General features: G+C 44.8%; 1 protein-coding gene across 1 annotated transcript in view; it reads left to right on the top strand.

Moving 5' to 3' along the window:
• Positions 1 to 20,302, top strand: part of LOC119650445 — an 809,140-nt gene that overhangs the window by 742,442 nt on the left and 46,396 nt on the right. The window contains exons 24-29 of the mRNA XM_038053300.1: positions 9,394 to 9,588; positions 10,459 to 10,567; positions 17,612 to 17,791; positions 17,897 to 18,034; positions 19,120 to 19,277; positions 19,405 to 19,767. Coding sequence (XP_037909228.1) covers positions 9,394 to 9,588; positions 10,459 to 10,567; positions 17,612 to 17,791; positions 17,897 to 18,034; positions 19,120 to 19,277; positions 19,405 to 19,767 — 1,143 coding nt within the window. The remainder of the gene's footprint in view (positions 1 to 9,393; positions 9,589 to 10,458; positions 10,568 to 17,611; positions 17,792 to 17,896; positions 18,035 to 19,119; positions 19,278 to 19,404; positions 19,768 to 20,302) is intronic.

Below are 20,302 nucleotides of genomic sequence, written 5' to 3'. Positions count from 1 at the left end.
TCTGTTTTTCGCAGTTTTTCCTGGATTACAGCGATCATGGAATTGATCGCATCCCAGTCTTCCTGACAGGCTACCATTCTTCGGACAAAATTTTCCGGTGATAGCACTTCACCTAGAGTTTCCTCCACGTTCCTCCTTTCTTCCACGAACCTGGGACACTGGAAGAAAACGTGCGCCGGGTCCTCTGGGACCCCGCAGTTTGGACAATTAGGCGAGGTGTCCAATTTAAACCTGTAGAGGTATTGACGGTATCCTCCATGGCCGGTGAGAAACTGGGTGAGATTATAATTGATCTCCCCATGCTTTCTCTCCAGCCACTCCCCGATGGAGGGGATCAACCTGTAAGTCCAACGACCCTTTTCTGACTGGTCCCATCGCTGTTGCCACCTGCTTATGGATCTCTCCCTTTCGGCTTTTTTCACCTGAGATAAGGGAGAGATGGACCTGGTGTTATAAATGTTCATCATTTCGGTTGCCAGGAGACTGTAGACCGCACTCAGTTTATGTGTATTGCCTAAAACCTGCAGTGCTTTTCCCCAAACTGGGACTGCATACAGCATGATAGAGCTCACCACCCTGGTTATAAGCAGCCTGCAAGTATGCCGCGGGCCCCCTACGTTCGGCATCATCCTTGTCAGAGAAATACTCGTGGTGGATGCTCGTTTACAAGTATGCTCTATGTGCTGCTTAAAATTAAGTCCTCCGTCTATCATCACCCCCAAGTATTTGATGGTCGGTTTGGAAGTGATGATACGATTCCCGATTCTAATGCAGGCGTAATTTCTTTTGCGGCGCTTAGTGATGAGGACCGCTTCCGTCTTTTCCTCCGCGAGTGCCAGTCCAGCACTCCCTAACCAAGCCTTAATAACACTGATTGCTTCGCTTGAGTACAACTCAGCATCCTCGAGATGCTTTGCAACCACAACCAGTGCTATATCATCGGCGTAACCCACCACCGTAGCCTCCTCCGGAACCGGAAGGTTGAGCACTTCATTATACATGATGTTCCACAGTAGTGGGCCCAGTACAGAGCCCTGGGGGACACCCGCGGAGACAACGTACTCTTTGGATCCGTCATCGGTATCATACCAGAGTGTCCGCTCTTTCAAGTAGCTATCGATAATAGCGGCGAGGTAGGTGGGAACACCAATCATCACCAGAGTCTTTCGTATAAGGTTCCAATTGGCCGAGTTAAATGCATTCCTCACATCTAGGGTCACCACCACGCAATATTTGCTAGTACAACCCCTTCCGTGAATTGCATTTTCGGCCAAGCCAGTAACCATTTTGATGGCATCGATGGTTGATCTGGCTTTCCGGAACCCATACTGCCTATCTGAAAGGCCCCCTTGGCTCTCGATGACTGGAAGTAATCTATTATAAATGGCCCGCTCCAACATTTTCCCCATAGTGTCTAGAAGACATATGGGTCTATAGGAGGACGGTTCACCTGGAGGTTTGCCAGCCTTAGGCAACAGTACCAGCTTCTGCCGCTTCCATGGTGCAGGAAAAATACCCTCCGACATGCACGTTTCAAACAGCTCCGCGAACATATCCGGTCTACTTTTGACGGCAAATTTGAGAGACTTATTCGGTATGCCGTCAAGACCCGGGGCTTTACTGTCGCCTATTCGACTGCAGATCTCCAGCAGCTCGTCCCTGGTGACTGGTGGAATCGGCGTCACATTCAGGGGGCGCTGGAAGGTGTCAGCACCCCGCTCTTGCTGGGGAAATAACCCCTGGATTATTTTCAACAAGAGCATAGGGCACGTGATCTGCGTGATCGGCCTCTGAATAGTCCTGTCACGATTTTATAGGCGCTACCCCACGGATTTATGTCCGCTTCCGAACAGAGCCCCTTAAAACATTCCCTCTTACTCCGCTGGATGGCGAGCTTGAGGTTCCATGCTCCTTTTGCCCCTGATCGATCCTACCTATTGCCCTCTGAGCCGTTCGTCTGGCTCTGTGGCAAATCGATCGAAGATTGGCAAGTTCACTATTCCACCAATAATTGGGTCTTCTAGTGGGGAATGAACATCTCCTAGGCATCGACGCGTCACATGCTTTAGAGATGCTCTGTGTGACATGGAGAACTCTATCCGTGGAGGTGCCTGCTTTGCTAGGCAAGTCTAGCCACACCTCCATGAATGTCTGCTCATCCATCACTTTGGCAGACCATCCTGGTGTTCCTCTGGATTTCGGCTTCCGGGGTGCGGGTCTCCTGCCTTGGGGCTCCATCCTTAGTTCAAAGGTGATTGCCTGGTGGTCGCTGTACGTGAAGTCCTCACTAACTTGCCAGGTCATGTCACGTGCTAACGCAGGGCTGATAAAAGTCAGATCTACAATTGACCCAGTTCCCCCTTTCCGATAAGTGTTTATATCGTCTTCGTTGGCCAGAACCACATCCAACTGGGCGAATGCTTCTAATAAGCACCGCCCCCTTGCGTTCGTCTCTTTGCTGCCCCACTGGATAGCCCACGCATTAAAGTCACCGGCTATCACCTTTGGACTCCGTCCCTTTGCATCGTGAACAAGATCGTCTAACAGTTCTTCAAACTCGGGCAGTGTGAGGCTCGGTGGGGCGTAACAGCTATATATGAATATACCGCTTATTTTTGCCCACACAAAGCCTCTAGCCGCCTGACCCATGCTTTATTGTATGGCTTGACGACCGCACGCCCATATCGCCGCTCCACCAGTCGAATCTGTGACCCATACAGCACCGTCAAGATTTCTGTACGGTTCACTAATGATAGCGCAAGCAAATCTTGTGCGACCCTGCAATGATTAAGGTTTATTTGTATTAACCTCATTTTTTCACTGCAGTTAACGCCTTCCTAAATTCTGGGCATTTCCCACTTCCGGCAATATGCCGGTTATTCCTTCCCTCCTTTTCTTCGCACAAAATGCATTTGGGGTCTCTATTGCACTCCTTGGCAATATGTCCTTTTTCCCCACATCTTCGACATCGATCGGGCCGATCGACGTCGCTAGTGCATGCCTTCGCGAAGTGTCCAAACATTAGGCATTTGAAGCACCTTTTTAAGGAGATCTGTTCCCTTAGTCGGCAAACAACCCATCCAATCCGAACCTTCCCCACGGCCAACAACTTCTGCGCTGACTCCACTGGCAGTCGCATTGTGGCCGTTTGAGTACCGCCATAAGCCTTTCTTAGGCTCACGATGGATTCTTCCCTGAAATCCTCCAACTTGAATTGTTCCTTCAAGGCAGTGCAGATCTCTTCTCTGGATGTTACCTCATCGAGATCCTTGCACTGAATATAGATCTCATGTTTTTGGGAACGAACCGCGACATTCTCCCCAAGTGAGTTTAAAACTTGGTTACGAAAGTCGTCAGTTTTACCCACGCTGGATTTTTTCAGCTCAAACATGAGATCACCTTTCTGGGTCCTCCGGATTTTGCTAACATTTCCGCCTAGGTCTTTTAGGTCGGGGTCAGATTTCACCTTCTTCAGTATCTCCGCATATGTTAGATGTCCTCTGCTGGAGATTACAATTGCCTCCGGGCGAATTCGCACCTTTGGTTTCTTATTTCTTTTTTTATTCACGACCTTAGTCCAACCATCGTTCTTATTTTCTTTCAGTTTCGGTTCGCTAGCCGACTTTCCTACTTTTGGTACTTTGGGCCCTTCTGAACTTTTAGTTCCCTTTGTTGGACTGGTCAAGAACCCTTTTTTCCTTTTTGGGGCCTGTTGATTCGCCAAAGCTCCCCCCTCCTTGTCTCCTTGTCTGTCCTATGTCCTCTGTCCTCTGTCCTCTGTCCTCTGTCCTCTGTCCTCTGTCCTCTGTCCTCTGTCCTCTGTCCTCTGTCCTCTGTCCTCTGTCCTCTGTCCTCTGTCCTCTGTCCTCTGTCCTCTGTCCTCTGTCCTCTGTCCTATGTCCTCTGTCCTCTGTCCTCTGTCCTCTGTCCTCTGTCCTCTGTCCTCTGTCCTCTGTCCTCTGTCCTCTGTCCTCTGTCATCTGTCCTCTGTCCTCTGTCCTCTGTCCTCTCTCCTCTGTCCTCCGCCCTCTGCCCTCTGTTCTCAGTCGTCTGTAATCTTTAAGAGAAACTTTCTCCCTCTCTCTTAACTTCGACATATAGTCGATGGGATCCGTCAGCAACCTCATACAGTCATACGCTAGCTCCCTTCAAACAATGTGTCAGAGAGATGTTGAGGAGCGCTGGCAGATGAAAACGTGTTGCGCATTACATTTGATGGTGCTTCTTATTGCGAAGAAAATTGATCTCGACCGGTGAAGGAACCAGATAACAGGGGGTTCAACTCCCTTTCTCCTCTCGCCTCTCGGTATAGTGGGAGGAATTGCCTTTCCAGGCTAGTCCTCTAACGACAAGGAGTTATTTATTTCTTAGTCCGACGGCGTACGCATTCATCTGCGCTACCTACACAAATCACTAAGAGTCCATGCCTGTGGCACCAAATATCAATGAAATCTGCTTGACCAACAGCTAGCAAAGGCAGGCAGGCATAAGCTCGGCGTATTGACAAATTTTGCAGTTCATATAGTGAAACGCTCAATATATCTCACATGTCTCTCTCATATCACACAATCTTGAAAGCAGCCTTTCATCACTTCTGTCATTAAAAGGCAACCAACCCTTACTTCAGCATACAGCAACCTCTGCGTTGGCATAGCATAGATTCACTTAGTTAAAGCATCATCATCATCATCAAAGTTTCTGGAGAGACGCACAGTCGAAATCCCCTTAAATGTGCACAAACACCCCATCGCAAACTCACTCTTTGAAGAGCAGACTGACGGGAAAGGGTGCTGCGTACAGTAAAATGGATGAACACACTCAGGCGAGCAACAGCCTCCTCGGTGGTTTAGGTCCTCCAATATTAAGCATCATGTCAATTAACGCACCTGTAACTTTCGCTGCTTTCTCGTCCGCATAGCTCAAGTGTTCCTTGAAAGTCAATCGATGATCCAGCATAACGCCAAGGTATTTAATGAAAGGCTTGGACTATATCTCATGCTCTCCCACACGAAACCGTAGAGTTTCGTTCTGTTTATGGCTACTGACCAGTAGAGCTTCAGTTTTGTGTTCCGCCAAATCTAGTCCATGTGATACCAACCAATCCTTGATCAACCTAACCGATGTCTCATCTTCCAGGTGTTTGTCCACTACAACAATTGTGATGTCGTCTGTATAGCGGATAAGAATCGTCTGTCGTGTAAGTTTGATGCACAGCACATGGTCATACATCACGTTCCAGAGCAGTGGGCCCAGCACTGCTCCTTGAGGCACTCCGCTGGTTATTAAATATTCAACTGGGCCTACGCCAGTATCATAGAGGAGCTTTCTACCCACGAAATAATTCCTGATGGTTAGCTGAATATAGTTGGGCACATTCAGCTGATTTAAGGATCTTATTATATGTTATGCTGCCATTGCGCTGAGTTGAAAGCATTCCTCACGACGAGGGTGATGATGGCACAGTGCTTTTTGGTACCGCCCTGCCACCTTATATGCTTTGATAGCATCCACCGTTGATCGGCCAGCGCGAAAACCGTATTATTGTGTGGACATGCCTCTAGCTTCCTCTACAATTGGGAGCAGCCAATAACATCCCCATACTATCCAGCAAATAAATGGGACGATATGACGATTGATCTCCAGGTGGTTTACCACTCTTTGGTAGTAACACCAGCATTTGGCTTTTCCACCGAGTCGAGAAGGTGCCCTCTTCCGAGCAGGTATTAAAGGTGGAAAGGAACCACTCCGCCACGTTCGATATTCTGTGCAGTTATCTGATTTCGTCATTCCACCATGGCTTCGGTAATCTATGAGCGTGATTTCTGCGCCTTACCATAGACGCATCACAGGCTGCGACCATGTTTCTGACAATTTGCTCAGATTTTTCACTCCCTGTACCTGTTGGTGTGGAACTATATCTAAATATCTCAGTAAATATTTCCATGTCAAACATCTTTGAACTTTACTGCTTCATCCGACATGACTTTATGTCTTTTGGATGCTCCATTCTCCTGTTCTCCACTACACTAAAAAGTATAGCTTGATGGGCGCTATGCATGTAGTTTTCACTAACTCGCCAGGTAATGTCTTTCATCATCGCACTGCTTCCGAAGGTAATATCTACCACTGAACCTAGCCTCCCTTTCCGAAAGGTATAGGTACTTCCGATATTAGCGAGAACAATGTCCAGCGAAGAAAAAGTTTCCAGCAATATGAACCCCCTGTTGTTAGGAACCTTGCTTCCCCATTCGGTAGACCATGCGTTGAAGTCTCCCGGGATAACAATTGGGGATCGTACACTTGCGTCTAACCACAGTACATGTAACATCCGCTCATATTCCACGCTTGTTGCACTTTGCGGAACGTAGCAACTATAGACATGAATACCGTTAATGTTAGCTTTTACGAACCCATTTCCAGGCGTCGTGGCTATTTCTTCAAACAGATATCATCCTGTCGGCCGAATTGTGCACTTTCCACTTTTGTCAGTGGCCCATACCGAATTATCATTCCTCTGTATGGTTCGCTAATAACCGCCACGTCCACCTCGAGGTCTTAGACTGATTGGCTACAAAGATCGTGTGCGGCCTCACAATGGTTAAGATTTATCTGAATAAATCTCATTTACTCTTTGCTTTTAGTTCCCTCCTAGACAACGGGCATTTTCCGCTTTCTGCGATGTGGCCTTATCACCAAAGTCTGCATCTTTGCACAACACCCATTTGGGAGCTTTCTCACAATTTCGTGCCAGGTGTCCTTTTTCACCACATCGCCTGCACCGGTCAGACCTATCGTGCTTACTTATGAAAGATCTGGCTATGTGGCTACACTCCAGACATTTAAAACACATATCAGGCGATATTTTCTCCCGAATCCTACAGACAACCCATACAATCTTGACTTTGCCAGCTTCCAGAAGCTTGTTCGCCCAAAGTTAATGACTGCCGTTTGCGTGTCCCCGTCTAAAATTTAAAATTGCCGCATTAATTCGCTCCGAATTTCCTTTTTCGACATGATCTCGTCAAGGGTCGTTATCTCGTGGGTTAACTGCCTCATCGTAACTTCCTTACCTAAGGATCTACGAATCAAGTTCTGGTAATTCATCCTTTCGTCCTGGGTCTTCCGAAGCTCCAGAAGTAGTGCTCCCTTCTGCATTCTTCTGGTCCGTGTGACATTGTCCTCCAGGTCGCTTAACTTCAGATCTCCCTTGACTTTCCACAGAATCTCAGCGTAAGAGAGATCACCTATGTTTCCAATGATAATTGCATCCCGACGGGGCTTCCTTCTTTTTACCTGCTGCCTTGGCTTCATAGTTGTCCCGACATTTGCTCCTAATACCTGAAATTTGATTTGTGGGCCAATTTGAAGTCCAAACGTTGCACTCTTTCTGTAACTGGTTCTTTGGACCCTCGATTTTTCTTTGGTGTTGGAAGCTGTACGTCAGTATCCTTCAGTTTGTTTGGCTCGTTACATCCTTTTGGTAGCAATAGGTACCTACCGCAATGGAGTCACCGTAAGAGTTTGTATTTGTCCTGTATTCATTGATTCATCGGGCCTAACTCACTCATGACCTTTTCACATGAACTCGAATTTCTACTTGCGAATTTCTATCTGGCGCCAATCGGTATGCTCGTTTATATACAGGGGGCCTTTGGTGATTAGCTTATAATTTGCTGGTCTTGTCTTGCAGTGGTACATGCGAGGGAGTACTGATAGTTCAGCACCTGTATCGATAAAAAAACAAAATTTTATTATCATAAACGTACAAGCGATTGTTTGCGACGTCGCTGATTAGCACCTGCTCCATCAGCAACTTTGTGTATTGACAGTTCCTTGATGCAACTCCAAATTGTGAGTAAAACAAACAAATTGTCTTGGTGCTTTCATTGTTACTCGAATTATCTGGCGGTGGGGTGCCGCATGTCGTCCATACCCCTCATTGTACGCTCCGCCCATTCCGACGAAAATTCGAAGGTAGAGCAGCTACTTCTACTCCTAACATGTCGCATGGCTGCAAGTCTACTGAAATTTCCGTGCTTTCTGCCGGCTGGCTTTTAGTGGGCTGTACGATAAAGTTTACGGTCTGTTTGTTGACCTCTACGATGCGCACCGCAGTCGCTACATCGTCCAGGGACGAGGTATTTGAAGCTGCCAGTATCGACTGTATGCCTACTTGTAAACGCTCTAACTACAAAGATGTCAAAAACGCCTCCGACGCTCTGCAGTACGTTTCTTATTGCGCAGGAGCTGCGTTGCACGCTAGTTGCCCAATTCTAGGCCATGTATGAGTTCCGGAGTATGCTCCTCATCGCTTGCGCCGAATACGACTAGAAAACGCATATTTCCCTGCAGCTGGTGGTTTATCAACGAAGTCCACCATTTGTACTAAGGCCGCCATATCCAAATCTCCAATGACCTTATCGAATTTCGATGTATCGCTATTGATTCTATACGACCGAAATTGTGCTCCCGCCCGCGCAAACCATAATGCCAATAGCGTTTGCTTGAGCTTGAGGGCAATGATGTTGTATATTTCACCAGATTGCTGTCCAGCATCGAGCTCGCCTTCGTTTGCGTCTACGAAATTTTCGTTTTCCGAAGTCATCCCGTGACATCAGTATAAGGAACGGGTGTATCGCCACGTGTACGCCTTTCTCTATAAAGGAAACTTGAGGAGGTATTTCTAAATGCAAACCACTTTATTCCATCCCAAAATACTAAAACTAAACTAGAAGGTTATGCGTTATTGCGGCTGACGTCTTGATATTTCTCTTTGTCGATGCTACCGCCTCTCATGGCAAAGTTCGAAGCCAGCTGGGTTACAAGTTTCTCTGCATTTTAGATATTTCGTTTTTCTACTTGAATCAAACAAGAGGCAAGGAAAAGAACATATTAAACACGAAAATGCCAGGGGACAAGTGACAACCTCCAGTTGTTGGCATTCAACGAGATGATATAGCTTAAGAATTTGTCGACATTGCCAATACTTGTACATACTTTGAAATCTTCTACTTGAGAAGTTAGCAATACCTCCTACAAAGTAACATAATGTCAATGGTGGTTCCTTTGCATAATATTACCAACCCCCGACGCTGTACAGTCACCGATACCAACAAGGCAAAACAGTCGTTACAAATACCAAATATTGCTTCGGAAATCTTTCGCATCGTTTGCCCTCGAAAAACATCCCCCACTTTAGTTGATTTCATTTCACAAGTCGCTTACGCCTCTTACCACACGCGCAATACCAATAAAATCAAAGACGCTAAGTAAACACGACCTACGCTTGATATTTTTGAATATTTCCGTCATTAAATTTAATGAATTTCCAAGCATCCATCGCATTTCTTTTATATCGACTAAATGGTTTTGTTGTCTCCGTTTTCTTTACAGAATCTTAATAATCTCCTGGAATACTATCTGGAACCATTGAAACGTGAAACATTCCTATCAAATGCTGAAATTACAGCCCTATTCGGTAATATACAGGAAATTGTCACATTCCAACGACAATTCATGCAGAATTTGGAGGAGGCTCTCGAATTAGAGCCTGACTTCCATAAATTCGAACAACCCAGTCAGTTCAAGGTAAGTAAACTTAATGGAAACACACAAAGGTGGAAGTATAGAATGTCGGTAAAGTAGAAATTTTCCTCCTGATATTTTCATGGCAAATTAGGAAGTCTCGGGAAATTCCTATAACTTCAGATCAATAATTTATCCATCTCGATTTTATTTTTAATTCAATGAGACGTTTGCGGAGAAGATTTTGGATCGAAAATATACAGTCAAGGAGCCAACTTTAATTAAGCTTAAAATCTACACTTAGCACATGAGAAAGGAGCTACTATCACTTTTGAACCTTGCCCTGAATGTGAAACTTCATATATCGTCTCAATACTGGAAAATTAATTCATGCTCCTTTTGGCCATATGCACCTATCAGAGAAAGTATCTTTATCATCCGCCACCGAGTTATCTGGAACGAAACATTATATCCTAGTGAAGGATTCCATCCAATGTTTACAGTACAAAAGTTCCATAAAGAAGATGTGCCACTTCCAGGTATCGTAGATATATGTACGTTCACAGTACATCCACAGTACCGACTATCCTTAAAGATACTATTCAGGAGTTTAAATCAATTTCCGGAACGTCAACCGACAACGTTTTCCAATTTCATATTCATGGAGCGCTCCTCGTTTGCCGCAATATTCCGCTGCGATACACAAAGCTGAGAATTTTCCGCTTCATGTCCTGTTTCGAGATTCACCGCATTCGTACCGCTATTCAGTTTATCTTCTCCGTATTTATCTAGCTCCATCTTTTGTCAGGAAAAAATTATTCGAATTTTTCCAATGTTTTAACGTTCATTCATTCTATATTTTTTTTCTCTCTCTCTTTGGTCCTTCCTCAATTCAATTCAACTCATTCGTCCTGTTCTGTCGTTTTCTTCCAGAACGTTTTATTTTCAATCGGATCTGCATTTTTATACTACGTAAATCACTTTAAGCTTTACTCGTCGTTCTGTGCAAGTCATAGTAAGGCACAGAAAGTTTTGCATCCAAGTAAGTACATCATTTGGTATCTATATTATCCTTTATCTAGATATATAAATTTACATAGTTAGGAGAGCTTAGTCTAGTGAATTTCAGCTTTATTCGCACTCTATTGCTCCAAAAAGGACTGCATTCTGAAAGGGGTCTTTGTTCACCGGGTCTGCATTTTGTTGCGTTTGGATTTTTCGGCTCCATAAAAGGATCCTGGAAATTTCACGGAACACCTATCTTCTTTTGTACAGAGACTTGTATGGAGAAAGAAGAGTGTGAGCATGCAAAGCGACACCTTTTCACCAGCTGAAAGTATCTGGGAAAAACATATAATGATGATGATGCTTCAAAGATGCTCCTGGAAGACTCAGCCTCATGCTCAGCCTTTTCATGAATGTCCCACTACGAGCATAAACGTAAATACTGGGCCATGGAACTTCTATGCGGCACACACAATTTCCGCTTGACGCATTTTAGAATCACAAACTTTGTGCGGACAATGGAACATAACATGCTCCGGGTTCCCGTGGGGTAGCGGCACATTCGGGACAGTCTGGAGACTCATTCAATCCAAAACGATGCCAAGACTTCCCGTATCCACCGTATTAAGCGGTAATTCAACTTTCCATGCCTCCACTCGACCACATCTCTCTCAGTACACGGGATCAGCTTACGGATCCAGCGGTGTTTCTCAGAATTATCCCAAAGTTGCTACCATATCCTGTCCAGCTCTGGGTTTTCCGAAAGCCCGCAGTCACTTTGGCCGAATTCACCCTTCTTCTCCGACGAAGGCAGTCTACCTAATTCGCTGGAAGATCTAAGGGAATCATTCCCGCGATGACACGCACTATCTCACTGGTTACTGTCCTAAATGCACTACACACCTTCAGCGCGATTGACCGGTATGCCGAACTGACCCTTCCCCGATTCACTGTGTTATTCAGCGGGTACGTCCAGACAGAAGCTGCTTATAGCAGGATAGATATCACCACCCCTGCGATAAACAGTCGGCGACTAGATTTTGGCCCTCCAATATTAGGCATCATCCTTTCTAGAAATGAGCTAGCCTTTGCTGCCTTTTCGCGCGCATAAACCAGGTGCCCCTTCAGCTCAATACCCCCAGATACCAGATTCCAGATTACCAACCCGGATTTTGACAATTTTTCCTACCGTTGATAATAAAGACTGCCTCCGTCTTATCTTCCGTCAGGTCTAGTTTCACTATTTGGAGCCATGCTTTGATTGCATGAGTGGTTTCACTTCCATACAGTTCCTCTTCCAAGGACTGGTTTCCAACTACGTCAGGTCGTCTGCAAAACCAACCAATGCTGCCTCCTTTGGCACGCGAAAGCCAAGCACTCCGTCATACATTATGTTCCACACAGGGGGCCCCATACCGAACCTTGGAGAACACCTATTATCACAACACATTGCTTCGGCCCGTCTTCCATCTCATACCAAAGAAATCTCTCCGAGACGTAACTCTCGATTACCCGAGCTAAGTAACCAGGGGCACACAGTTTAGCCAAGGTGCCCCTCATCCAACCCCTGCTGGCTGAGTTGAAGGCATTCCTGACATCCAGCATCACGACCGCGCAGCACTTGTCAGCGGCCGATGCCCTCGGGCCAGGTCTACGACCGTTACAATGGCATTTACCGTGGACCATGCGAAACCCATACTGCCGCTCCGATAGACCACCCGCTAACTCGACGAACGAAAGCAGCATGTTATATATCACCCTCTCCAACATCTTCCCCATAGTATCTAAAAGACAGATAGGGCGATGTGAAGAAGGTGCGCCAGGTAATCTTTAGGGCTTCGGTAGGAGAACCAATCTCTGCCTTTTCCACTGAGCGGGAAACACTCCCCCATGCACGATTCAAATGTGGTTATGAATTAGGAGGGGCTTCAAGGGACTTCAAGGCTTTGTTCGAAATCCCATCCAATCTCAAAGGCTAATTGTCTCCAATTCGCTCAGAGATCTCCCATACTTCTTCCTCGGTCACCTCTGGAATTGAGGAAATTTTCTGTTAAATCATTGGATGAGGCCCACTTTCTTCGGGGGCACATCACTTGAAGTGATTTTTGTCCACGAATCTTGTTCATGCCCAGGACTAAATCGTCTAACATCTTTCCAAATCATGTAATTATTGCAATAAAAGGATTGTAGTAGTTAAAAATGTCATCCCGTTGATCTTCACCCTTAAAAAGCAAGCTTTCAAGAATATCATTACTTCCTATCCTCATGCTCATATCGCAGAATACTGCCAAATGTATCCCTCCCCCAAGAACCACTACCATAATTTCAGTAAAGTCCAAAAATCAAGGTTATATTAAAGTAATAGAACGGTTTTTGTATAGAGTTACGCAATCCAGTGATAGGAGTCTACGTAAAGCAAGGACCGTAACAATTGTTGACAGTGGGATTGCGTAAGACAAAATGGTAAAATCCGAGGGCCTTAAGGATCGTAAATATCCGTAGGGTAAAGAGCAAGAGGAATCATTCTTGTAACTGAAAGAAAGACTTTATAGTGCACCAATTTTGGCATACCCTATTCTGGAAGAGAAGTTCCTGTTGAATACTGATGTAAGTAACTAGGAAATTGAGGGAGTTCTACCACAGGCTATTGATTGGCAAAACGAAGTTACAGGATATTTTAGTAAAGTCCTGGGCGACGGGACTTTTTGGCAGTAGTTGCATCGATAAAACATTTCCATAATTACCTCTATGGGCAGCTAGGAAAAGCCGGAATCGTCTACTAAAGGAGTTTACCCAGCGAAGAATGGACTAAAGAGCAGCTACGAAAACACCAGAAAGATGATACAAATCTAGCCATAGAAATTAAGGAGAAATACCAGAGGCCATCTGGGAAGAAATTTTAAATGAAAGTCCAATCACAAAGGCATACGGGCTCAATGGCAGAGCCTCCAACTTATCATCGTTCCAAAGGCGAAAGTAAATGAAATAATTAAGGAATACCGCAATAAACAAGCGGTAAACACCTGGGTAAAACCAAAACCGTTGAGAAAATCAAGCTTCGATTTTACTGGGATTGATGCCGACAGTCCGTGGCAGATTGGATAGGAATATGCCTGCAATGTATATCCTCAAAAGGACCGCAATCAAGAAGTCGGGGAACCCTACCGAAATATAAGGTTGCAGCACAATTCGAGTAAGTGGCCAGAAGTATATCCGATACCCAAAAATTGGGTATATCGGTTTGGAGTTCCGTTAGAATTACATATAGACCAGGGAAGAAACTTCCAGTCGGAGCACATTCATCGAAAAACCTAATAACTCATCTACTAAGTTGAGAAAAGTGGTTTTAGAAGGACCTATTTTGTTATGGACGTCGTCCATGACTTTGGCAAGCGTGTTCTCAGTTACCGGACCCAGTCGATCTTCGCGGCCATAAAGTATGGCTAGAGTTCTGGTGAACTTCGCATCCAGCTTGTCATAATAGTACCCATTAGGTATCCGGACAAACACCCAGATGAGCTGAATCAACTCGTCTGTCTAAACCAACCACCCATTTCCTTGACTGCTCTGATGACCGAGCTTAGCTTTCCGCTAAACTCACCTAGTCGATCAGATATGGCTGATATGGCCTCTATCCGAGCATTCAGTAAGACATTCTGTCCAGTGGTTGTTCCACGAGCTGGTCATACCCCATCGTTTACATCGAAGAGGCCAGTTAAAACCATACCCAATAACCCCTCTTGACGATCCTTGATCATCCACTGTATTGGAATCAATCTTGAGCTTTCCACGCCCCATCTTTGAGTCTTTCAGCTTCTCCACATTAAGTCCGACCTGCCGTGTCCATAGTTGGTAATAGGCTGCTGCTATGTTCTGCGCAAACATTGTTCCGAAGGATAGCATTAATGTCGTCAGGTTGAGCAGTTCAGACGCTGTAGAACACTGCCTATCCGTGGCTTTTTCGGGCGACATTTCCTGAATTCAGGCCTAATATTTCTTATATACAGATGGCTTGAATCCATGGAGAGAGCCACTTCCGTCCCACAAGTTCGCTTTGTCTTGTCGGACAGAGAACCAATAGATTCTCAACATTGTTCCCGACTAGGCTCCACGTACACTTGCCTTCACATTTCTAGTTTTAGGTTCCACTCCTTTTCCCCCGAAGCAAGTGTTCCTAAGCCTCAATTTTCATTCCCACTTGTTGAGTTTCCTGCCCTATCCTTGGTAGCATACCACAAGAGCTAGTCGTTTGCTGTGTTTGTCCTTGAGACTAAACGTCTCGTAGGTGATTGCCTTCCAGAAGTCTCTGGATCTAGGGGCCTTTGCGGCTATATGGTGAAAAGTATTGCCTTCCGAGCTTCCGAGGAGTGCCTTTCCCTACCTTTCTGTGAAACAGCTTTCTCTTCGTTTTAGATTTTAAAAAATTAACTATCCTTTCTTCTTCGTAGGGATTAAGTCACGGGTGAGATGAATCCTTGATGGAATACGGAGGCAGTCGGCTACATACTATGCCGTTCCGTTCTCACCTATTCTTGTTTTCTGACTCCAAACGAAGAAGATCGAATTCTTGCGATCCCTTTTGTTTGTTTTTATTATTTAATTCTCTGCGTCGGGGAGCAGCTCGATTGTTGTCTCTTCGTTGACAAGCATCGTGGGCGGAAGTTTTTCTGCACACATATGAGATAAATTTGCTGAGGTTGGGATGGCGTTTTGCCCATCCGAGTGTATTGCGGAATTGACTAAAGGGGTTGAACAATTAGGGGCATCCTCAAAAATAATGGCCGGAGGATATCAAGGAAGGCATGAAACCTCAGGGGCCACGCCTCATTGAAATCGGAGGCAGAGAAAACAATGATTGCGGCTGTGATCCGCAGTCGTGGATCCCCCCCCCCCTCGATCGCGGTACTCTGGTCCGGAGCCTCACGGCTCCATGCGCGCGCTCTTGCCGTCGTCTCCAGGATGGATAGCGCAAATACGAGCAAATGATCACTCCATCGGGAGTGTTTTCCTTCCCCCCCAGCACCAACTGGCCAGACTTTACATTCGGAATTTTATTGTTCCACTTAGGCCCGCCTGTAAGTGGTGCAAATACACCTGACACCACACATTCTCCGTTGGGTGCCAACGGCGCTCGACAGAGTTTTGATCGACCGTTGAACTAAGGAGTGCCTAGAAGTCAGGGCTTAAGTGTCATCTGGATTGCTGGAGCGCGGAACAAGCGGTCTGGAGTTCAAGCATACCTCGATCTGACAAAATATCATAGTAAATTCCTCGAAAGTTGAGACAATCTTTGCCTCATCAAATACGCATTTCAAGTGGCGTTTTGTTGACTTTACGGCTGCTTCCCAGAAGCACCAAAAATGTGGCATAACAACCAATATGAATTCTAGGTGACACCATCTTTGGCCGATACGGCTGACAATAAATATCTTAAATACAGTTTCAAATGTACTGCCTTCGTGACCACACATACGAAGACACAAACATACCCACTTAAGGTATTTGAAGCTCAGCCCTTCGTCATCTCTGCCATTAAGGGACCCCCATTAGCCATGCCGTAGTCCAGAAAGCGGACCTCCACGAAATCCGGAAAGGTAGGTCATCTATCAACTACTGACTTCACTAGTTCGAATATTTCACACATGTAAGGCACTTGTGCAACCCGTTACGTACCTCTTGACAAGAGCATCAGACGGTTGTGGTCATCAGATATATTCGCATTTCATAGCCTGCCTCTAACCCGACGGACTTCTTCGAATCGTTGATTTCCTTAGCATATTTTGTCTCTTGGAGCAACCGCAAGATTCTGAGCCGACTTTGTTCGCCTTCGGTGACGCAGATTGGTCAGTCAGTCGTGGCTTGATGAGCTTGCCAAGCAGTTTCTGCGCGGTATCCAATATACCGACCGAAAGATACGTTGACGGCGCCTCAGCGTCGCCTTTACCTTTGTGGGTCAAACATTCGTTGGATGCATCGAGTAACAAATTCGGTTGTATTTACATACGAGTTTCAACACTTCGCGGGGAATACCATCCGGTCCTGGTACTTTTTTGCCCTTCATGCACAGGACCGCCTCTTCTAGTTCCATTGCAGTGAAGAGCGGGCTTTCCTCAATTCTCACTCCTTCATCGACAGGATTAGTTCGAATGGGGTGAACAGGGAAAAGTGCCTGCTCAATTTCTTCCATCTCCACTGCTTCCATAGAACAAGGAGATTGATGGGCACGGAGTTCTTGGTAACCAATAGCCGTCATTGGTTAGGCCCTGCCAGAAGTGTGCCTTCTGCTTGTTGATTTCATGACGATGTTCCTGTTTCCCACTCTTAAACTCTGCGGATCTAAGCGTCACCTCATCTTGTCCTCTTCAGCGCGGAACAATCCGCCGAAGTCTGAGGCAGTTCCTTCTTAGGTTTGCAATTTCAGCCGTCCACCAATATACGAGTAATTTTCTGGACGCAATCTTCTTTTGGGAACCGATGCATTATATGATGCGGTGATAAAGCTTATTGTTGAATGACTAAGGGAGTCAGTAGCAGTTCTTCTATCTGCGTCTGGGTCTTGTCCCTGATTTACCCCTCTTGAGAGAGCTTCTACAAATTTTGCCACGTCGATTTTCCTGTCTTCCACTCAGTAGGTGATTGCCGGATGACACAACATCGGGAAGAGCCGATCTTCACTTCGAAGGAAATGTGCTGATGATCACTGGCCGTGAAGTCTTCCAGTACCTTCCATCGTTGGACCGCTGACACTAAGAACTCTGTAGCAAAAGTTAGGTCAGGGATGGTGCCCCCGCAACCAGGGCATCGGAATGTCAGAGTCCTACCAGTATTTAGGGTGATAAGTCCTGATAGCTATCTCCAAAGGCTGTGTGCCTCAAGAATCTGGTTGAGGCATACCCCACTCGAAGGTTCTGGCGTTAAAGTCTTCTCTAGTTAGAATTCCCCCTTCTGTGTTCCTATTCAGAAAAGCTTGCATAGATTCGTGTGAGGTAAACGCTGAAAAAGGCCACTTCAACGTTTCATTAATAAATAAAATTTTGCCTTGATAAAAACTAAACAATTTTTTTTTATTGACAATTTACAGATGAAGGCAATCAAGCGTTACAGGAATTCCTTGCGGCAAGGAATCCAAAGCAACAACATAGCTGTACACTCGAATCTTATCTTATTAAACCAATACAAAGGATACTTAAGTATCCGTTACTTTTGCAGCAATTGAGGAATTTGACTGATCCTCATGCTGAAGAACATTTGCATTTAGTTGGTGAGTATCAGGACCAGATCCTAGTATCCTAAATGAGCAATACTATCTGAAAAAATTTCTGCGAGATATTAACACAAATTTCTGTTCTTCTTCTTCCTTCCACAGAGGCACTTAAGGGCATGGAGAAAGTGGCCGAGCACATCAACGAAATGCAACGAATTCACGAAGAATATGGTGCTATATTTGATCATTTGTTCCGACAACATCAGAAATCGTGTAAACAGCCAATCGACCTCAGCCCAGGTAAATGTAAATACTTTTTTTGTATGTCATCTACTTATAAAATATATTTATATTCCTTGAACCAGTAACAATGCATCCTTTCTATCCACACAGAATTATGTAAATACCAATCTAAGATAACATCCTTCCTTATTCAAATAAACTCAGTGTGAAAGTTGAATTTGTTTAAGGTTGGAAAGATTTCAAAAGAACTAAGTGGTTGAACGGACAGGCTGTCAGTATCCTGGTCATGGTTTCACCAACATATGAATTCATAGAATACAACTGCAAAGAACAACAACTCTCGAAGGATACTAAGTGAAATCCACCCTGCATTCGAATCCACCCAATAAAGCCAAAGCGTCTTTGTTGACTCCCTGCTCTCTCCTTGGTCACATATGTTTCAACTCCTCAACGCCACAGAAATTCCATTATCATATATTCGATATTCAAAATAAGCCACCCTCCCTCGGTGTCAGTCTTTTTGAAATTTTGAAATATTCACAGAATCAGACAACCATGAAAAATAGATACTTCTCCAAATTTGATTTATATCCATTTACGAATGGATGTCAATGTCCCAAAAGGAAAATCAAAAGAAGAAATATGTCCTTCTTAAAGGGAGTCATTTTTTTCTCTAAGTTCCTTCAACCGAAAACTAGTGGAATAATAAATCAAATTAGAACATTTCGAATTTATGTCCTTTCTTCTGTTATCTAAAAGCTTCCCCCCGAATTTTCCCCGAATGGGACACTAATAACGAACGGCACGATGATTAGCTCGAATATTCTCTTTAAATCGCCTTGGAATGGTAGACATCATAAACTCCGTGTCCTCCCCAATGTGTAGTAAAATCGCTGTAACAAGAGGTTTCCGCAAACCGGAACTCGAACTCTGAGGCAAACTTGGCTGCAGTCCATTCAGAGACACTGCTGACCCTTGGTCCAGTATATCACTCTGGAATTCACCACCGTTTTTATATGGTCCGGCGAAGGAGCATCTTTTCTCTTTTTAGGGGTTCTTTTTTGTTGATTCGGTTCTTCTCTATTTTTATTACTTATTTATTATATTCTCTGATTTTGTCCTTCCCTTGTGATCATTTCCAGGCGACCTTTTGTATTATGGCGGGGTCGAATGGCTTAACATCTCCGATTTCTTGGGTAAAATCAAAAAAGGACTCGAACTACATGCAATGTGCTTCGTTTTCAAATCGGCTGTTGTGTTTCTATGCAAGGAGCGATTGCGACAAAAGAAGAAGCTAATGGTAAGCAGACAGATATACATATGTATAAGGTGGTGTCAGGCAATGATCCGTATAACAAAATAAACATCCCCTTGAAGAAGAGAATTCTAATCACGTTTCCGTCTAATGTCCTGACCGTTTCTTTCAGGGTGTCTCGAGTAAGAATACCCCGAACGAAGTTGAAATCATCCGCTATCAGGTTCTAATCCCAGTCACTGAAGTACAAGTTCGTGCATCGTCTGCTAAGGACATGGATTCTCACTTTTTATGGGAACTAATTCATCTCAGGTCACAACTACAAAGACGCTCGGAAAAGGTCTATGTACTATCGAATAGCACAGCCGATTTTCGTAATGCTTTTTTGAAAACAATTCGACAAATTATCCGTGAGAGTGTGCGAAACATGTCAATTCCAATGAAAGGTTTGGGCGGAAGCATGAGCTCAGTATCGGGTATATCACAGCATTCGGCTTCGGGTAGCTCACAGACCCTGGAACGGCCTAAACAACAGGTGAGTAGAATGACTTCAGCAATTTAGTGTGCTACTAAGATGGTTTTGTGCGGACAGTTGAATTATCCTCGTAAGAAATATCCTTTGATGAGAGCTTGCTACTCGATGAGCTTAGAAACCGGCGACTGATTTGATTGGAAAGATATTCGTTAATTGGTTTAGTTTTTTGAGCCTTCATGTTTAAGGTAATTGATGGTTACTCAAGATAAGCTAGAGTAATGAAGGGATGCTTTCGCGTAAACATAGTAAGCTGCATACCCCATAAAAGTAGAGCGTCGCAGCTACAAGGTTCATCTAACACCAACACTCACTTCACAAGTTCAACTAGTAAGCATGTAGGTATACATCCTTCCTTCCAGTAATTGCAACTTAAAAGAGACTACGTTAGCGCTTACAATACAACCCCAAGGAAACTTCAGCATTCGCTCAGGAAATAAACCTGTCAACGGCCCGTGGAAGTAAGAACTCAAATTTGATCCTCCTCCATAAATGAAAAAAAAAGCTAAAGGATTTAATTATCCTCCAGAAAATCCGA

The sequence above is a fragment of the Hermetia illucens genome, chromosome 2 (assembly GCF_905115235.1).
Source record: "Hermetia illucens chromosome 2, iHerIll2.2.curated.20191125, whole genome shotgun sequence".
NCBI lineage: Eukaryota > Metazoa > Arthropoda > Insecta > Diptera > Stratiomyidae > Hermetia > Hermetia illucens.
This window is presented reverse-complemented; position numbering and strand designations above follow the sequence as displayed.